Source organism: Pteropus alecto, unplaced genomic scaffold, assembly GCF_000325575.1.
Source record: "Pteropus alecto unplaced genomic scaffold, ASM32557v1 scaffold134, whole genome shotgun sequence".
Taxonomy (NCBI): domain Eukaryota; kingdom Metazoa; phylum Chordata; class Mammalia; order Chiroptera; family Pteropodidae; genus Pteropus; species Pteropus alecto.
In genome coordinates, this window is record NW_006436283.1 from 10433959 (window position 1) to 10452406 (window position 18448).

The window sequence follows — 18448 nt, forward strand, 5'->3', positions numbered from 1 at the left end:
CAATCGGTGGTTTCCTTCTTGTTGCTTTGAAAGCAGATGAGCCAGACACATACAGGACTAAATATTAATATACTTTTGCTTTTAAGAAAGCTCAGTTACGTTATACTGTGGCCTCAACTCCCTCCCTCCATGTCTGTCACTCAGTTTTGTGAAGCAGAACTACAAGCTTAGTTTTGAAACAATAAATGTCAACTTTCTATTTGAATATATATCTCATTAATTTTTTAAATCATTACTAAAATATAGTATGAACTCAAATTCCATGTAGGATACTTATACATTGATGATTTTTGCTTTGCCCACTAACAAGAAAAATTAATTTTATTTAAAAATACAGACTGAAACATTGGAAAGCATAAACGTCAATAATGAAAAAAGCAGAGTACTGTCAGTGGTAGCATGCAGTCTATACCAAACAGAACTAAGTCCGAGAGATCCTTTTTTTGGCCAGAAAATGGAAAAAATATCAGGCCAAAACAAACTCCAGTATTTACAGTTGATATTTCAGCTTTTATGAAAGATAACAGAATACAGATAAAAGACTAAAAGAAGGCCAGCATTCAAACAACAGAGGAAGAAGAACTAAAAGGTAATGTCAACTATAAGGCTTTACATAAACACGTATGTTTAGCAAATAAAGTTTAAAGATCAACTTTTGCTGGGATATTAATTTAGCGAATTACATCTACAACACAGATTATCACAAGTACGTACATAAGTGGGTGGGTGGTTGGATGGATAACTGGATAAACGATCACAAGACCTAGAATATTTCAAATAGTCAATATTAATAAGACAATAAATGGTATATACCCTACCTTCTGAACATCAGCATCATGTTTCTGTTGAAGTTTAAGCTTCTCTTCATGACATTTAGCTTCTATCATTTTTGTTTTCATGTCCAACTGGAAGAAAAATATTTTAAAGGTGTTAATTTACTTTTCCCTTTGGCAAAAATACACAATTAAATTAAAATAACTCCCTAAATGAAAGAGACTATCGTTTTTCATTTTTACCCCATAGCCACAGGTCTGGAAATCACATACATATACCAACATGTTGGTAACATTCTTTGATGACTTCCAAGCTAATTAAAAATCTTCCAAATACATTTCACTTGATAGGTAAAACTGACACTACTAAATACAAATTCCTCAATTACTCCCGTCCGACCCCCCAAGTCATTTTAAAGTGATTCTTTGCTAAATTCACTCTGTATTTTGCTGTTTATTATTTTATATTTGAGTAAGTCTCTATTCAACCTTTTTATTTTTTTCTTTTTTCGCATCTATGTGCTCCTTTAAAAATACTCTTTTTACCTATGTGATAGTTTAAGAATGAACGTCCATAAATACAGCATATTACTGATAAACACACATCCCTGTTAACAGAGTTTCCAGTTTTCTCTCCTGGAATCGCAGACTGCGACTCCTTCGAGGTGGTGATTTTATCCCCTTTCAAGGATTCATCGACAACTTCTGTCCTCCTCAAACCAATATCTAATGCACCAGTGTTCCAAGCAAAGCCAGCAAAAACATAACCAATAGTTGTTGATAATAACAAAGGCATCATAGAATTAAAAGAATAGTAGTGGCAGGCTTTAAGAACAACACAAAGTCAGTTATCTCAAATGTAAAAGAATTTGAGCACCTGATACTAGCGATTCCTTATGTTGGAGTCTGACAGACCTTATTTCTAACTCTAATTCTAATTCTACTATGTATTAACTGCTGTGATTTGGGGCAAGTCATCATTTTGAGATTCTATTTTCTCTTCTGCTAATTAAAGATAATTATCCTTATCTTGATGAACTGCAAAACTTATATTCAATGATATTTAAGTAACTATACTCAGTACAATGTTTGGCACAAAGTAGCTATACAAAAAACGGTCTACAACCTTCAGAAAAATTTTCTTTTAAAATACTAGAAATATACTGTCGAAACATTTTCTTGAAATTTTTAAAATTCTCTTCAATTACTGTTTTAAATAAACAATGAATTTGAACTTAAAATAAACATACATGATCAAATCAACACACCAAAATGAAACTTAGAAATTTTACAAAGAAAAGTTAACATAGCACAGAGTCATAATTTTTAAATGTTATGAGTGGTGGACAGAGAGGCAGTCATCCATTCACTATGCAAAAGGAAAAATTCTGAATGTTTCCATTCTCTTGCCTTTAAATTACATATTTCTTCCTCATTTTAGCAGAAAGAGGGCTAGGTAATCTAAGTCTGTATGAAGATCATTAACAGAAGCATTTGGGGGGTCTATTAAAAAGGAATCAAACTCAAAAAGTAATACGACGAAACTGAGAAGATATAGGAGACATAATTTATTACCATATCTTTCCACAATACGTGCAAAAGGACCTGTCATATCCTCGGCTTCTGCGGGTCAGCCCTAAATGCCACGTGACTATGCGCTCTAACCCAAGCCACCGCCTCCCACCTGCTCCACCTCAATTTTGGTCGACCAGATTGGGAATAAATACCTGACACATGCTTACGTAATCCATTAGCTAGAGAATAATCATGTCAGAGTCTCTCTCTCTCAAAGATTTGAATGAAGATAGCAAATTAATCACTTTGAGGAACAAACACAAGCTCCAGAGGGGCAGCAACCAAGAGATAGCAGAGGAATCCAGTATATAGAAGAAAGCAAAGCAAACACACAAACGGCAAATTCTGGAAACCACAGGGCAGCTGAAATACAAGGTAAGCAACCTCAGGTTCCAATAGTCTCTATGACACAAGGCATAAATTCAAAAGGATTTCTATGTTCCTTTTTATTTTAGGTAGCTTGATAGATCTCTGTTCTTGCAACCAAAGAGAATTTAGAAGTTATCCACATTCTATTGTTCTAGTATAACTTTTTACTTTGGTATATTAAACTGAAAGCGAAGTGGCAATAATAGCGCAAGAAGCTCCCATGTGCCCTTTACTCAGATTCACGAATTGTTTACATTTTACCTCATGTGCTTTATCATTTTATATCTGTGTATACACATACACACACACACACACACACACACAATTTTCTGAACCATTTGTGAGAAAGAGACAGCAATGCCTCTTTATCTCTAAAAATTTTAGTATATATTTCCTTAAAACAAAGACCGTCTTTCATAACCAGAGCAGTCATCAAAATCAGAAAATGTAATTTACATTAACACAAGATTATCTAATGCACAGTCTACAGTCAAGTTTTATCAATTATCACAACAGCATTTATAGCTATTTTTTACCAGTCTAGGATCCAATTCAGGATCATGCACTGTCTTTAGCTGTCATATCAACTATATTTCCTTTAGTCTGGAACCGTCTTTCTTTGTGTTTAACCTTGACATTTCTGAAGAGTAAAGCCAGTTATTAAATGACCCTCAGTTTAGATTTGTCTGATGCTTCCTTATGATTGGACTTCTTAGATTTTGGCAAGAATGATGTTGTATCCTTTTTCATTCCATCTTATTAGGAGGATGTTGGTTTGTTCCAATATTGCCAATGTAAGGTTTGATAACTCGGTTATAATGAATATCAAGTTATTATAAGGATAATATTAGAAAGTTTCTCTACTGCCATCCTTTTCAAAAAATAGCAGTATCTCTTTTCTGGAAACTCCTCCCTTGACACCATTTCCACCTTGCCCTCTAGAGCATGATCCATGATAAATCATCAATAGAGCATACAGAAACAATCTTACTAGCATAGTATCTAAAGACAATACAGGATACAAGATATAATTATATAGGTATATACATAAATATATATGTGTATAATTATATAGGTATATACATAAATATATATGTGTGCACCTATATACACATACATATATGTATATAAGACAGTAAACAGCCTTAATTTAGCTTAACACAAAAGGCTGGTATTAAGACTAAATAAATATAACAATTCTAACTTGTTTGACCTCCAAATACTCCAAACGACAATTACATTTTCTTTACCTGGGCTCAGAACACACACTACTGATTTCAAACTTAAGACACACGGAGATCCACTTCAGGTTATAGTGGAGTAACTAGCTCTGAACTCACCTCTCACTGTTACAACCATAAAAAGGGATAAAATACAGGCGGTAACTGTTCTCAGGTATTAGAAAATAGGCGGTTGCAATACCGTCATCCTCATAACCTGAGCCCCACGATTGTTCTGGCTCCCTGCATGGGAAGAACCGTCCAGGTAGAGCACTGCTGCCCTTCTGAACTGAGAAGGCAAAGATTAGGGTTCAGGGCAGCTGAAGAAGCTGGAATCTTAAGCACAGGGCAATAGAGAAATGAGACTGCCCAGCAGGACCCTCTTCCAGTCCGGACCCATGGGCTGCATGTGTGTACACTAGGTGAGTAACAAAGCATGGCTACTACAAGGTAGGAAATTTAACAGATACTACAGGTTAAACAGTGCTGGGAGATACTGAAGGCCCAGTCAGCCAGAGTGGAGACACCCTCTTAATAACTTATATATACCTGGGCATCCAGATGAAACACCAGGAAGACCACACAGGCCTACTCTAAACCTCCCTAGCAAAGCCTAAAAACAAGCCTTATTAAGAGACAGAGTTTGTAGATTTGATCCCACCATGTCGGAAGAGTTTGGGAAATGTCTTTGACTTTCCACAGATTTGCCTTAATAGAATGGAAAACCAAGTCTACACGAGTTAAAGATAACTGGCCAATAATGCATTATTTCATTTTTATTCCATTTATCCTTTTTCTAAACAATTTCAGAAACTAATTCTCTCAAGTCTTCAAATCTTGCTTCATTTTTCCCTGCTTTTCTAATTTTGGTCAATATCTCTGACCAATAATGAATACAGAACATTAAAAATCAACATACATATACCACATAACATATTTAAGATAACTTTTCTGTGGGGGAAAAAAAGAGATAACTATACAACCTATATTATTTGGGGATAGAAAGAGTATATTTAATACCGACAGTCATAGTATATTTAATACCGACAGTCACATGAAGTGGCTACAAACATCGTAGGCAATAATTTACATATGTACACTATTACCTTAAACTTTAAAATGATAAAGTCTCTGGGACCAATATAAAAATTAGAAAAAAAGATTATATATTAAGTCATTATTAGCCATTAACACCAAGAATTAAATTATCTATAGAATTAGCAGGAATTTGGGACAAAAGACAACTTTTGAAAGGGTAAGAGGAAATTGGGTGATGTATATAGTAACAGAAACTTAACAGAGAGTGAGACAGAGATACAAATAGAAAGATAGAAAACATGGTATTAGCCACTTAAAGGCAAAAATTCTTAATCGATTAGAGATGCTATTACAATAAAGACAAACCATAACAACACAAACCAGCTTCTCTAAATACAAGAAAGCAATAGTAGCACTAGTAGTAGCAATACTAAGTAATAAGTAGTAAGTAGTAGTACTAAGTAATAATATAGGAAGTAGCAGTGATAGCAAGTAGCAGTATAGTTAACAGTAGTAATAACAGTAGTATAGTAAGTAGTTGTAGTAGGCAGTAGTGATAGTAAGCAACACTATAGTTAGTAGTAGTAGTAAGTCGTAGTACAGTAAGTAGTAGTGGTAGCAGTAGTGGTAATAGTAAGTAGCAGTACAGTTAGTAGCAGTAAGCAGTAGTATAGTAAGTAGTAGTAGCAGCAGCAGTAACAGTTACTGCTGAAATAGTAGCAAGATCAGTAGCAGCAGCAGCAAGGAGTAGGAAGAAAAAATTACAGAAGAAAAATGAATATCTGATCGATTACACGTGACACGCTGAGCCCTGTTCCTAGAAATTCACAGGCACTATTTCATGTAGCAGTCCTCACAGCCACCTTCAGAAGCGGGTACCTCTACTATCTCCATTCTACAGATAATAAAACCAAAACACAAAGAGGTCCTTGCTCAAAGCCAGGAAGGTACAAAGCCTGGATTCACACTTAGGAGTCTGGGTCCAGCTGAAAAATGAAAGCCAAATATCGCCGAGCAGCTTTTAAATATAAGGGTTCACCTATTTGAACCAACTTAATATGTTAAAAGAACTCAAATGAAGAAAAGACTACGCTTTCTAAAAAATAATCTTATGGTTTTCACAAGGAATGCTAGCCTAAGACAGAAAACCTGGTACAACTGGGGAGGGGAGAAGGGACAGGCAGACAGGCTGACAACCATAAATCATTACAGTATTTTAAAATGTACTGTGGTTCAACTTTTATTCCCTAAAGACCTCTTTTAATTTTTTAAATTGATTAAGGGCTCCTACCTTTTTCAGAGCCATTAGGACTTTATACATTGCTTGAAGCCACATTTTACTGCAGTGATATTTAATAGATATTTTTAAATCCCAATTAAGAGGTACCAGCAGAATTTGCTGTCTAAATATTTCAGCTCTCGCCATAAAGTATCATTCCTTTTTTCTTATTTTTAACTAAAAACTTTTCAGTATTCCATACTTTCTACTTCCACTTCTTTCTTTGTCTCCACAATTTGTCTTTGTCCTTTGTTAAAACTGCGATCTCAAAAGTCACAGTGTGACATCATTTTCATTTTTCATCCAAAGGTCCTCTGATCACAAATTATAAGGGCAAACCTCATGCCCTTGTCTCCAGCAATCTGCACGGCGACTGTCTCCCTTCTTTCCTGGGCTCCTGTGGCAGTGCGCAATTCTGGTTCTCCGCTCACCCTGGGAAAGGTGTCTGTCTCCTTTGCATCGCCAGCTCTCTGCGACTCCCTGCAGACGGCATTCCCTCCAATGGAATTCCCTCCACAGTCATCTTCGCTGTGCTCCAACATTTGCCCTTGGTGATTTAGCTCTAACCTCCCACAGTGATGAATCAAAGTGCTCTACCTACAGCCTCACGTCCTTTCTGGTTCCAACCACCTGCTACACGGCTCCAGTAGGACTGGACATCCTCTAGTACATTAAACTCAATGTTCAGTAAAATAACAAGATCTACTACGTGCCATCTAGCTCCTTATCTTTGACCCCGCCTTTTCCCTTACCCTCAACATCCAGTGAGACACCAAGTCCCATCCCAGCACGCAGCCCTCGTCTGTCACCACTTAGCAGAGTCCCTAATTCACCTGCACCTCAACTGCTAACAGCCTCTTTCTTCACTAGTGACTCCTCAAGGCCATCCTCCTCCCTACGGACCTGAGACTCTACGGCCTACTTACTGTTCTAAAGCATAGTTGTGAAAATGTCATTCTCCGGTCAAACTTCGGCAGCTCCCCAGCCCTGGCTTGGCAGCTACACACATTGCTGACAGCCACAATCTCTTCCTTTTCCTCGCCATATACGCCAGCCCCGTGGTCTGCAAGCGCCAGCTAAGCGCGCACTCTGGTTTCCCGCTTCCATGTCTTCTCGCACACGATTCAACCCCTGGCTGAAATGTCACTTCTTCCACGAAGTCTTCATGGAGCTCCCCAGATAAAAGTAATGTCTCCTTCCTCAGTGTACCTCCGAACACTGATTCAATATCTCCCTACAGTTAGTTTGCATTTACTTTCTTCTTCCCTGGAACTGAACTATAAGTTCTTAAGGACTTTCTCATAAATTGGTTGAATAAAATAATTAAACTTTGTATCGCAGTTCTTTCCCTTTGTACTATACAGATGTACATATGTCCATGTCTGTTAAAATTATGTTTTAAAATTTAGGCAAATTGGACGTGGTTCCATAGTATAGCAGTTAGCACGTCTGCTTTACATGCAGAAGGTCGTGGGTTCACACCCCAGTGGAGCCACAGTCCATGGTCTACGGCCATGCCACCCTGAACAAGCCTGATGTCTGATCTTGGAAGCTAATCAGGGTCGGGCCTGGTTAGTACTTGGATGGGAGACCACCTAGGAAGACCAGGTGCTGTAGGCACAAATAATAATAGTAATAAAATAAATAAAATAAAATTCAGACAAATGAATAACACCCTAAATCATGGAACCTTCGATGCCAGGCTAAGGCAGAGGGAGCTAAGAAATAAAAGCGGAAGAAAAGCGAGAGCTCTCATATTCCATTTCTAAAATCAGCCATTGTTCAACTTGTCCTCTATCAAGCCTCTAACATTAAAGAGGTTTGTTGGAACTGAAATACCCCCCTAGGCCATTTGCCCCCATCAAAAACATTTGATGGTGAGAATCAGTTGGGATAACTGGAAAGAGGAAAGCCTGGCTTCATTTGACCAAGTCCCCAGGCAATAAGACCAGAAGATCCACTCAATTACTTAAACCACCCCAGGGCTAAACCACCCACTTCGAGAAAAAGAGGTAGACAGCCATCAAGAGAAAGGGACGACTCCACAGAAATGAAAGGCATATATGACAAGCCAGCTATGGGTAACCTACTGCTAAAGCAAAGGACTGAAACCGGATAGCTTCACTTTCTAGAGGGCATTCCCCACAGGCTATTTTTAAGAGAATTTCTGAAATTTCTACTTAGAAACACCTTAAGAAATTTTATTTACAAAGTCCACCGGGCCCCATTTTCTCTGAAGTATGCACTTCAAAGAATAGCTCTGAGGTTGGACATTCCTGCCAAATGAATAGAGCTGATGACTGCGCTCGCTCAGTATAAAAGTATTTCCTCGTGTTTAAAAATAGCCTACCTACAGGGTAACTAGTTAAATTTTAGGACAATTACCAATGTCATTTTACTCAACTGAATATGCACGAACTTTAAGGTTTGTTTTTTTTTTAAAGGAATACTTACCAATCTATCCAGTAAGGTGTTCAACATTCACTCCCACAGAAGAACTCATTTCTTATTCAAATGCTACTTTTTATTATTAGGAGTTTTGCCTGTGTAAATTGTATGTAACATCTGATGCTGAAATGAGCAGAATACCAAAATAGCATAATAACCATTTATGGGTTTGTAAGAAAAAAATGTATTAAAGTTATTTAGACAGGCATCGTTTATACATTTTAACATACCAAGAAACTCCTTTTAATGTTATTTCAAAGTTTTAACATTGAGCAACTATCTCTTATCATGTCAAAAAGAACAAAATGTACAAAAAAGCAAGATATATTTTGATGTGGAGAATAACTACAAATTTTTACTTTACTATACTTTTGATAAAGTATAAAATGTAGCCATTGTAATTTTACTGAAAATTTGTTTGCCTTTATTTGCTGTAACCACGTAGCAATGAAATTGTGAGGCATAAAAGGTCTAACATTACTGATGTCAACCATCCGTACTGTCCAGGAGTTTCCAAAGCATTATCGGCATCACAATCAAATGATGTATTTGCTTAGTCACTCTCTCTACAGCTCAATAACCATCAGAGCAAACTGCAGAAATGATTCATGAAATAATCATCCCTCTAGTTACTCAGACATTTAATTGTTATAATCATGTTTTTAGAGAATTCTGTTAGTTACTAATCAGAGGAAATTATCATGTTAGTAATTAAGATTCTTCCTGATTAATACCTCCAGTATATTCTACTCTCAAAGTGTTAATTTGTATTATTTCATAATGCCAATTGTTATTCATTGTGCTTATTTATAAACATAGTACAAAAATAAAAACAAGGCATCTATCTCTCTTGTTATCTTATCCCTCAGGCTTAGAGATGTATAGACTTTTCCTAAACAACAGTTTCCAATCTCCTTAGAACTCTTCACATTAAGGGAAGAAGTGATATTTAAACATACACAGTAGATGCTAGTATTTTTTTTCTAATTTTTAAAATGTGTTATACATCCTATACAAACACCATATAAAACATAAACATAATTAGATTATATAGAGTTTTTATTTTGTTTAGTTTCTCTGCACTTGTTGGTATTCATTTCCCTTTTTATTTAAATATCTCCCTCTCGTCCCTATTTCTTCCCATATCAACACCTGCACAGGGTATTTCATGATAACAACCTAGTATATTTTCATATTTTCTGCTATGCTTACAGAATCATATACAAGTATGAGCAAGAATGCATATAGTATGAGGTTTTGTGGCACACTACTAGTGTCCCCAGATAGCTATTTCCCTCTTCTTTTTGGGGGGGGCCCCATAGCTACCACCAAATATGAATGGGGTACATGGCTGTACCACAGGATGCTGCACGTGACCATGTGACTAGGTATTTTAGTCAAGGGGGATGATACAGGACAGAAATGATTCAGGCAACTTTGATTGGACATCTTTAAAAATAAAGTGGCTTTCTCTCCATGCTCTTTCTGAAGGGCGGCACTTAAAGATAAGGTTCTAGAGAACAGTCGACATCCTAGACCCAGAGACTGAAGTCACATGCTGAGGACGGTAGAGCTTCCCCAGGAGCCTGAGTCCCCAGGGACATCACTGAGTAGAGCATTTCCTAAACACCCTGGATTGTTATAGGAGAGTTAAAAAAATTAGCTTCTTCTTATCACTATACCCTTAGCAATACCTATATATTTTTATGATGACTGTTCCACATGCAAAACAAAAAAATATTTTCTGCATCTTGCTTTTCTCTCATGAACTCTCAAAAATTACCTGCTATAGATTTTATTCATTCTTTTTAATTGCTATCAAGTATTGCTTAATGAGAAAACAAAATTTGTTCAACATTCCCCTTAACGAATATTCTCTTTATTTTCAATCTTTTTCCACTAAAAATAAAGCCCAAAAAACATTCTCATACATGTACCCTACACACTAGAGCTTTGATTTCTATGAGATGGGAGTCTCAGAAGACATACGGATGAGTCGATGGTGGGTATAGCTGAACAGATTTTGCCTTCTATTAAAGGCAGCTTCATGTCTACGGCCATGCCACCCTGAACATGCCCAATCTCATCTGATCTCAGAAGCTAAGCAGGGTCAGACCTGGTTAGTACTTGGATGGGAGACCACCCAGGAATACCAGGTGCTGTAGGCGTAAAAAATAAATAAGTAAATAAAAAAAATAAAAATAAAGGTAGATTCACATTTCCACCAGAAAAGTAGATGTCTTCTTACTACTCTAATTTGCATTTCCCTGAAAACTACTGTGTTTTAGCCCCTTTTCAAGTGTTTTTGGGGCATATGAATATGTTTTTCTGTGAACTCTTTCGCAATTTGATCCATATTTTTTCTGTCAATCAATAAGACCTCCTGGTATGCATTAACACACAGTTTGTCCCAAATATTTTCCCCAAATCTATTTTTATATTGATCCCGTTTGCTATATATTTTACTATAAAAATCTTTTATTGCACTTTAGTTAAATATTTATTTTATAGGTTCTGAGTTTGAGAAAGTTTTGGAGTTAGAAAGGTCCTGCAATTCCTAGATTTTTTCTGCAAGATTTTTGTATTGTTTTGGAACTTTTTGATTGGGTATTTGTAAGTTAAATTTTTAGTACCTCCAGAATTCATTTGTTTGTTTTTTTAAAGGATGAAGATCCAATTTTATTTTCTTCCAGATAAATGAAAGGTTATACCAGCATCATTTATTAAATGTCTTTTTTCAATGTATTGATAATAAACTTGGTTACGAAATTTTTATCTTTACTGGGATTCCACTTTTTTTTCTTGGAATGTCCTTTTGGCTTTGGTGTCAGGATCGCTCTCATAAAGTGAATTGAAAAGCATTACCTTTTCCTCTACTAGCTCGAAGAATCTGTATAATATTGGAATTAGTTCTTCCTTAAATGTTCCCTTACATAAATAAATACGTAGTCGTAAAGTGAAGGAGTATTTTAGTACTCTTTTCAAATAATTGTAGCTATTCTTTTTAAATAAACAAACACTGACAAGTGCTAGATTTTTTAAGTTGCTTACACTGTGAAATCTGAAACTTTTCATATTCTGTCACAGTAAGTTCTATTGGTCTACCTTGAACTTGGAATGGGTCTTTTACCCAGGCGTGATTTGATAACATCATGTATCACTCATTTGGAAAATATAAGTTTGGCGAGTTATACAGATTTCCAAACATTGACAATTTCATCATACAATATTAAAACTTCACATTGGTTAATATCACCACCAATCTTATTAGAAAAGTCTTAGTATTAGAAAGTTCTAAAGCTCACAGTGATTGACACATTTTCCAAAATTCTAATTTTAATTAAAAGGTCCGATTTCATCTTTAGTAACATTATCGGTTGCTTTGTATTTTGTGCATTTTTAACAAAATGTCTGCCAAATATCTGAGTCTGAAGAACCAGTGTGTCAGTCAGTCATTCTTTCAAATAAAAACAATATTTCACAAAAAAAGCAGCTATGGCAGCTCATAACTGAAAGAATCAAAGTGTTTCGCTCTGGGCAGTCACCGTGCTCTGATGGGCAGCATAAGCTCTTTATGCATAGTTCCAGTTCATCACTCAGATAGCTAAAAGATGCATATTTAAGGTACAAGATTTTTTAAAAATTAACAATTTTATTGCTAATTTCATCAAGGACATTCTTCAGTAAAACGTGATTTTTTTCCCTGTGAGCATGTGGCAGTGAAGAATATAACGACCACCAGTACAATTCAGCGCCACTGCCTTGATTTGGGCCAAGATATAGTTTTACTCAGCACTGTCTTTGCTACACCAATGCAAATATCAGTACAGTAAAAAAAAATAACATTTAAATATTATTACAAAAACAATTTTGACCTCACGGACCTCATGAGTCTTAGGGACCACGGGGTCCATGGACCACACTTTGAGAACCACTACTCCAAAGAAACTCTTGCGCATGTGTGTCAGGATACATGTAACAGATTGCTCATAGGATTATTGTTTGTAAAAGCCAAAAATCAGAATAGATTCATCAACAAAAAAGCAAGAAATTGTGGCAGATTCATTTAACAGAAAGCAATGCAAATGAACCTACTGTAACTATATGGCATATCAAGGGTGAATATCACCAACATACTATTAGAAGCAAGACACAAAAGACTATATAAAGTTTAGTTCCATTTAATATGAAGCTCAAAATCTACTAAAATAAAAATATTTTCATTTTTAAGGATACAGGCAACGGTGGTAAAATCAACTTTAGAAACAAAGGAGGGAAATTATCACCAGAAAAGTCAGGATAGCAGTTACTGGTAGGAAAGATGGAAGAGAGTTACAACTGGGAAGGGCCAAACGGCAGCTTCTGGGATACTGGCAATGATCTAATCTTTGTCAGGGTGTTGTTTACAATGGCATTTCTTCATACGATTATTACAATTTGTGACACTGTGGGTATATGAATGCTATATTCATAAGAAATATTTTTAAATATCAGTTCTTTCATTTATTATGTCAATGACTACGGATTTCATTATCTTGGATTTGTTTAATTCTACATTTAACTAGCAGATTCACAAAGGGGAAAAATGTTTAATTGGCATTAAATGTAAGAAAGAAGCAATATCCATTTTTAGGCAATAGGTGGGAACGTTCAACATGGGTGGAGGTGAGGTTCAAGGGAAAACTATTTTATTTCACGAAAGAGCAATTTCTACCATCTGCTCTCTGAAAATTGATGGTTACTCTGAAAACTGATCCCCCCTCATTGTATTGTCTCTTCTTTCATTTTCAGTGACAACAGTTCTCCAAATGTCTTTATGTTGGACATCTTTTTAAGAATACAAAATTTTTTAAAAAGCCATTGCTTGATGATGCTCACTGTCACACAGTTCTGTGATGTGGATATCACAGGAAATGTGTTAGCAATTACAAAGGCAAACAAGTCCGAGCCTGTTTGTGAATGATAGGCTAAAGTTAAAATAAAGGATCACTGTCACTGAACATATGTTTTCCCACAATGCCCAAAATAAACTGAAAATTTAAATAACATCTTAAAATATTTTTACAAATGTATTTTTGGCCACCAAAATAGCCTACTATAATTCTTTAATAAAATAACATTGCTAATAGTACTCACTTAACATCTATATATTTTCCACACAATTACAATTTAAATGGAAGTTGCATTTTATAAAGTTGGATTTCTAAAGGTTGATGAAGTATTTTAGGACACTAAAATTTCAATAGAATTAAATCCTTTACTAACTGTTTCATGATACAGATAAATTCTGTAATCTATAAAATTTCATAACACTCGATTCTCTCCATACTTAATGCATTCTTTAACTTAAGCATTTCAACCTTCAAAATTCTTATTTTATTTATTTTTATTTTATAAAATTAAGAATTGACTAACCTAGATTACCATCACTATTCACAGCAAAAGCCTCTGAAATGAATCTGAAATTTAAATATAAAAAGATTTTTAGAGTTAAAAATATTAATTTTTTTCATAACCTTGGAATAAGAAAGGCTTTTCTAAGTGTGATACAAAAACCAGAAGCCATAGAGAAAAGATTAAGAGATCTAACTAAAAGAAAACTTTTATATATTAAAAAAAAAAAAAAAAAACAGGAATAAATCAAAAGACATATAGAGACAAATACTTACAACATATGACAAAGACCAAATTCCTTAACATATAAATTGCTTTATATGAAAACAAACAATTCAATGAAAATATGGAAAACTGTAAGAAATGACAGCTCACAATGTGAAATTAAAAAAGATAATAAACAGACAAAAACATGTTCATTCTAACATATTGATAAAAAAATATAAATGTCAAAACAAGATCTTATTTTTCTTTTCCCAGATAATCAAACATGTTTATAATTTAGTGTTGATGAAGAAATGGGAAAACGGACATTCTCATGCACTATTGGTGCAAGTACAAACAGACGTTACCTTTTTTAATAGCTTTAATGAGATGTACATAATTCACATACCACAATATTTGCCTATTTAAAGTATACAATTCAATGGTTTTTAATAAATCAGACAATTATGCAACCATCACAGAACCTAATTTCAGAACATTTTCATCACTCCAAAAAGGAACTCTCATACCCATTACCCATTACCCATTACTCCCCATTCTCTTCCACACCTGCAGCACTAGGCAAACATAACCTTATTTTAAGGGTAATCTGTCAATATCAATCAAAAATTTAAATTTGCAACCCTGTGCCTGAGCAATTCCATGTTATAGAATTTATCATATAAGAATAAACATAAAATACACAAAGATATAAAGAATAATGAAACACTTTGTTACAGCAAAGTACTCTATAGAACCTATGTCCTTCAATAGGAAACTATATTAATAAAATGTGTACATCAATAAAATGAAATACGAAGCAACTATTTAAAAGAATGAAGCCATATTTCTGATATAGAAAAGTCATCTGAATATATTAGTTAAAAAAAGCAAAAGCAAACAATATACAGAGTATGACTTATGAGCTCATTTATATTTTTAAAAAATGAGATATTCCCAAAAAAATTTTAAAGAGAAAACACATTAAATTTATAGCAATGATTACCTTGGAAGAATAAAGATTACATGTTGAGACGGTTAAATATCTAATATTCAATATTTCAATTTAAAATAAAGTTAACTCACTTCAAACACCACATTTATTATTTTTAAAACACCACCCAGCAACAATAAAAGCGTTTTTAGATGACACATGAACAAGGCACATCAGGGTTGTCTTATGTAGACATACAAGATTCTACTGAATTTCAAAATAGAAAAGCATTTATCCTCATGTCCAAAAGTAAATGTTTAATAAAAGCGACTTAAACAACTAGACATAAGATTATCCTTCTAAAGGATAACTATGCATATCACAACATAACTATGCATTCAAATTTAGAGGAAAAAATCTAAATTAGATAAATACCTCTGGAAAAGAGACAACAATAATAAAGTACTATAATTAGTTTTTACTATTTCAAAAGTGAAATTATTTTAAAAAGTTTTCCTAAAACTGAATTGTGAAGAAAAATACTTGTTCTGTATTAAAAATATAATTAGTATTTTTGTATTTACGAAGGCAACCTGAACTGCTCCTTTCCTCTGCCTTTAAATAGCTCTTGATTATCTCTGCCTTTTTATTTTCATTCTCATTTTGCACATAATAAATTCCTGATTTGTAGCTGCTGGGAACATACAATTTTCAATAGGCTTCCAAGTATTAATTTTTATTCTAGAAGTTAAATTGTTTATGACACTAAACATATATCTATCCTTTCAATTTTATCGTGTAAGATACAATTCATTACCCTAAATAAATATTTAGAGATACACATAAAGATAAAGATATAAGGATATTCTTCCCAGTATTATTTATGTTAGCAAAAATTATAAATAATCTCATTACTCAACAAGAAGGATAAGCTAAACTGGGGATACCTCCATAATATGAAATACAATAAATACAGTCATTAAAAATAGATGCTTATGAATATTTAATAGCATGAAAAATACTCAACATATACAAAATAATACATGTGATATCTCAATTTTCTAAGGAAAAGTATGTTTACTGGATACAATGAAAAGACTAAAAGATAAAACAATGATATTTTACCACTGTTTTCATTTCTAAGTGTTCATTTTCTAGGTGATTTATTTCCTTCTTTACATATGTCTATAATTTCCAAAATTTCTTCAATAGAAACCTACATAAACTATTTTACAATCACAAATATTACTTTTTAAAAGAAAGATGAAACTAAGATAGTTCATTTGGGCAACTTAGCATATACTTTCAAATATTTTAGGATGAAGAAAAAATTTTTTCAAAAACAGTCAGATGACTATGTAATTGCACAAAGGGTTATTTTAGCCAAAATATACACTGAATATATTTTAAGATATGAAGTAAGTTGATGTTTACATGCAAACTTCTCAATGATGCCAAAATATTTTTACAGTATGCCAAGAAGAAAAACAAAAACATATGGGTGTGGAAAAATAAAGCCACGCACATTTAAAAATGAATCTCTGATGCAATACATGATAGCTGTAAATATTTTTTCTTTCAACACATATGTGGGTAATTTTGGTATGTTTACCCCTGGCTCAGGATGTCATCATAAAGATATTATTTCACGAAAGACCAAAAAATTTTTAAAAAGCCATCATTTCCTTTCAATTATTTTAATTATTCTATGGTAAGCAGCCTCAACAGTAAGAAATAGTACAAAATAAAAGTAAAAAGAAAAATGATTGTAAATGACTTGGAATGACTTGTGAAAATAAGTAATGACAATTTTTAAAAAGAAATTCATAACAAGAGCTCAAAAGAAGGTACATCTGAATATAAGAAGTATTACATTCAAAAACGTTTTATAAAATCTAATTTCTTTTTAATTGAAAAGATTTTTTAAAAAAATATTAGTTTTGCACCAAGGGAAAAAAACACCCTGCATGCTTTAAAGAGGAGCTATGAAATGACAGAATATTAATAATTCTACCAGACTGAAATTTAAAAGAAAAAATAGCCCTTCCTCTTCTATTATCAACAAAAATAAACTTATATGCTCATGATATTGTTCGGAAAATCTAAGGAAAAAAATCAATACTTTTTATGATATTTTATAATTAGGGTGGTAAGAAAATTGAATTTATTTTGAAAAATTGAAATTATTTTCATGTTGAAAATAAACAAATTGAAATTAAATTTTAGAAATCCTTGGGGCATCTTCATTTAAATGAAATAAAAAGATAAAATTACTTAAATAAATTTATTAGAAACATTAATCTAAGTCCAGTAACATTTTTCACATTTGCACATTTAAATAGTACATTATAATTTATAAGTTACATATATATTCATTATTTTCATTTGATTTTGGTAACAACCCTGTGAAATCAATAATTACCCTCTTTTTAAACAAAAGCTAAACTAGTATTCTTAACATGTCTGAGTCATATGACTAGAGAATGGTAAAAGGAGGTTAAGGACACAGTGTTTCAGGTTCCTAATCTAATAATGTTCTGTCATATCACACAGATGACCAAAGTGTTTCATTGGTGTCATGAGCAAAAATAAAAATAATAATAATGATTTTTTAAACTTCCCAGAAAATTTTAAAGAAAGAAAATAATAAAGTAAATTAATCTTTGTTCAATGACTACTATATGTGGAACATATGGGTGCTTCAGACTACAGAATCTTCATTCATCCTGTAAAGCAGATGTCTCCCAAGACAGATGAGGAAAGAGGCTAAGAGAGGGTATCCACCCATTTTCACACAGCTACTAAGTAGGATTTAAGTCCATGTGTTCTAGACTCCAAAGCCTATGCTTTTAACCAATAAAGAATACTGCCTCTTTAATAATTCTACTTTCAAATAACCAAAGAACGATAGTATGTCATATATCAGCTATAGCATACCTTAATTTAGCAGATCAATTCGAATAGTAAAAATAGTAATAATGAGACTAGAAAGATAACAGGAGGATGGAAGAATTCACTGAGGTCAAAGACATTGCCAAGTCCCCTTGCCCCCTGACAATCAGGAATTGACAGTCAGGAGAGGGTCCCTCAGCACACACCCAGTGTGGCAGGCATGCAGCTGGGACACACAAAATGGAAGATGGGCGTTAAATAATGGAAAAGCAAACCCTGCCTACCCTGTATCATTACTTTAAATTGGTACCTAGGACAACCT

At 33.8% G+C, this 18448-nt stretch overlaps 1 protein-coding gene and 2 pseudogenes across 6 annotated transcripts in view; 2 read left to right on the forward strand and 1 right to left on the reverse strand.

Annotated features, from left to right (window-relative positions):
- Positions 1–18448, reverse strand: part of CEP112 (centrosomal protein 112) — a 328322-nt gene that overhangs the window by 271268 nt on the left and 38606 nt on the right. For all 6 annotated transcript variants that reach the window (XM_015589808.2, XM_015589807.2, XM_006912420.3 and 3 more), the window contains one exon: positions 819–905. In XM_015589808.2, the coding sequence (XP_015445294.1) occupies positions 819–905 (87 nt within the window). The remainder of the gene's footprint in view (positions 1–818; positions 906–18448) is intronic.
- On the forward strand, positions 7759–7874 carry LOC112480103 (annotated as a pseudogene).
- On the forward strand, positions 10752–10870 carry LOC112480194 (annotated as a pseudogene).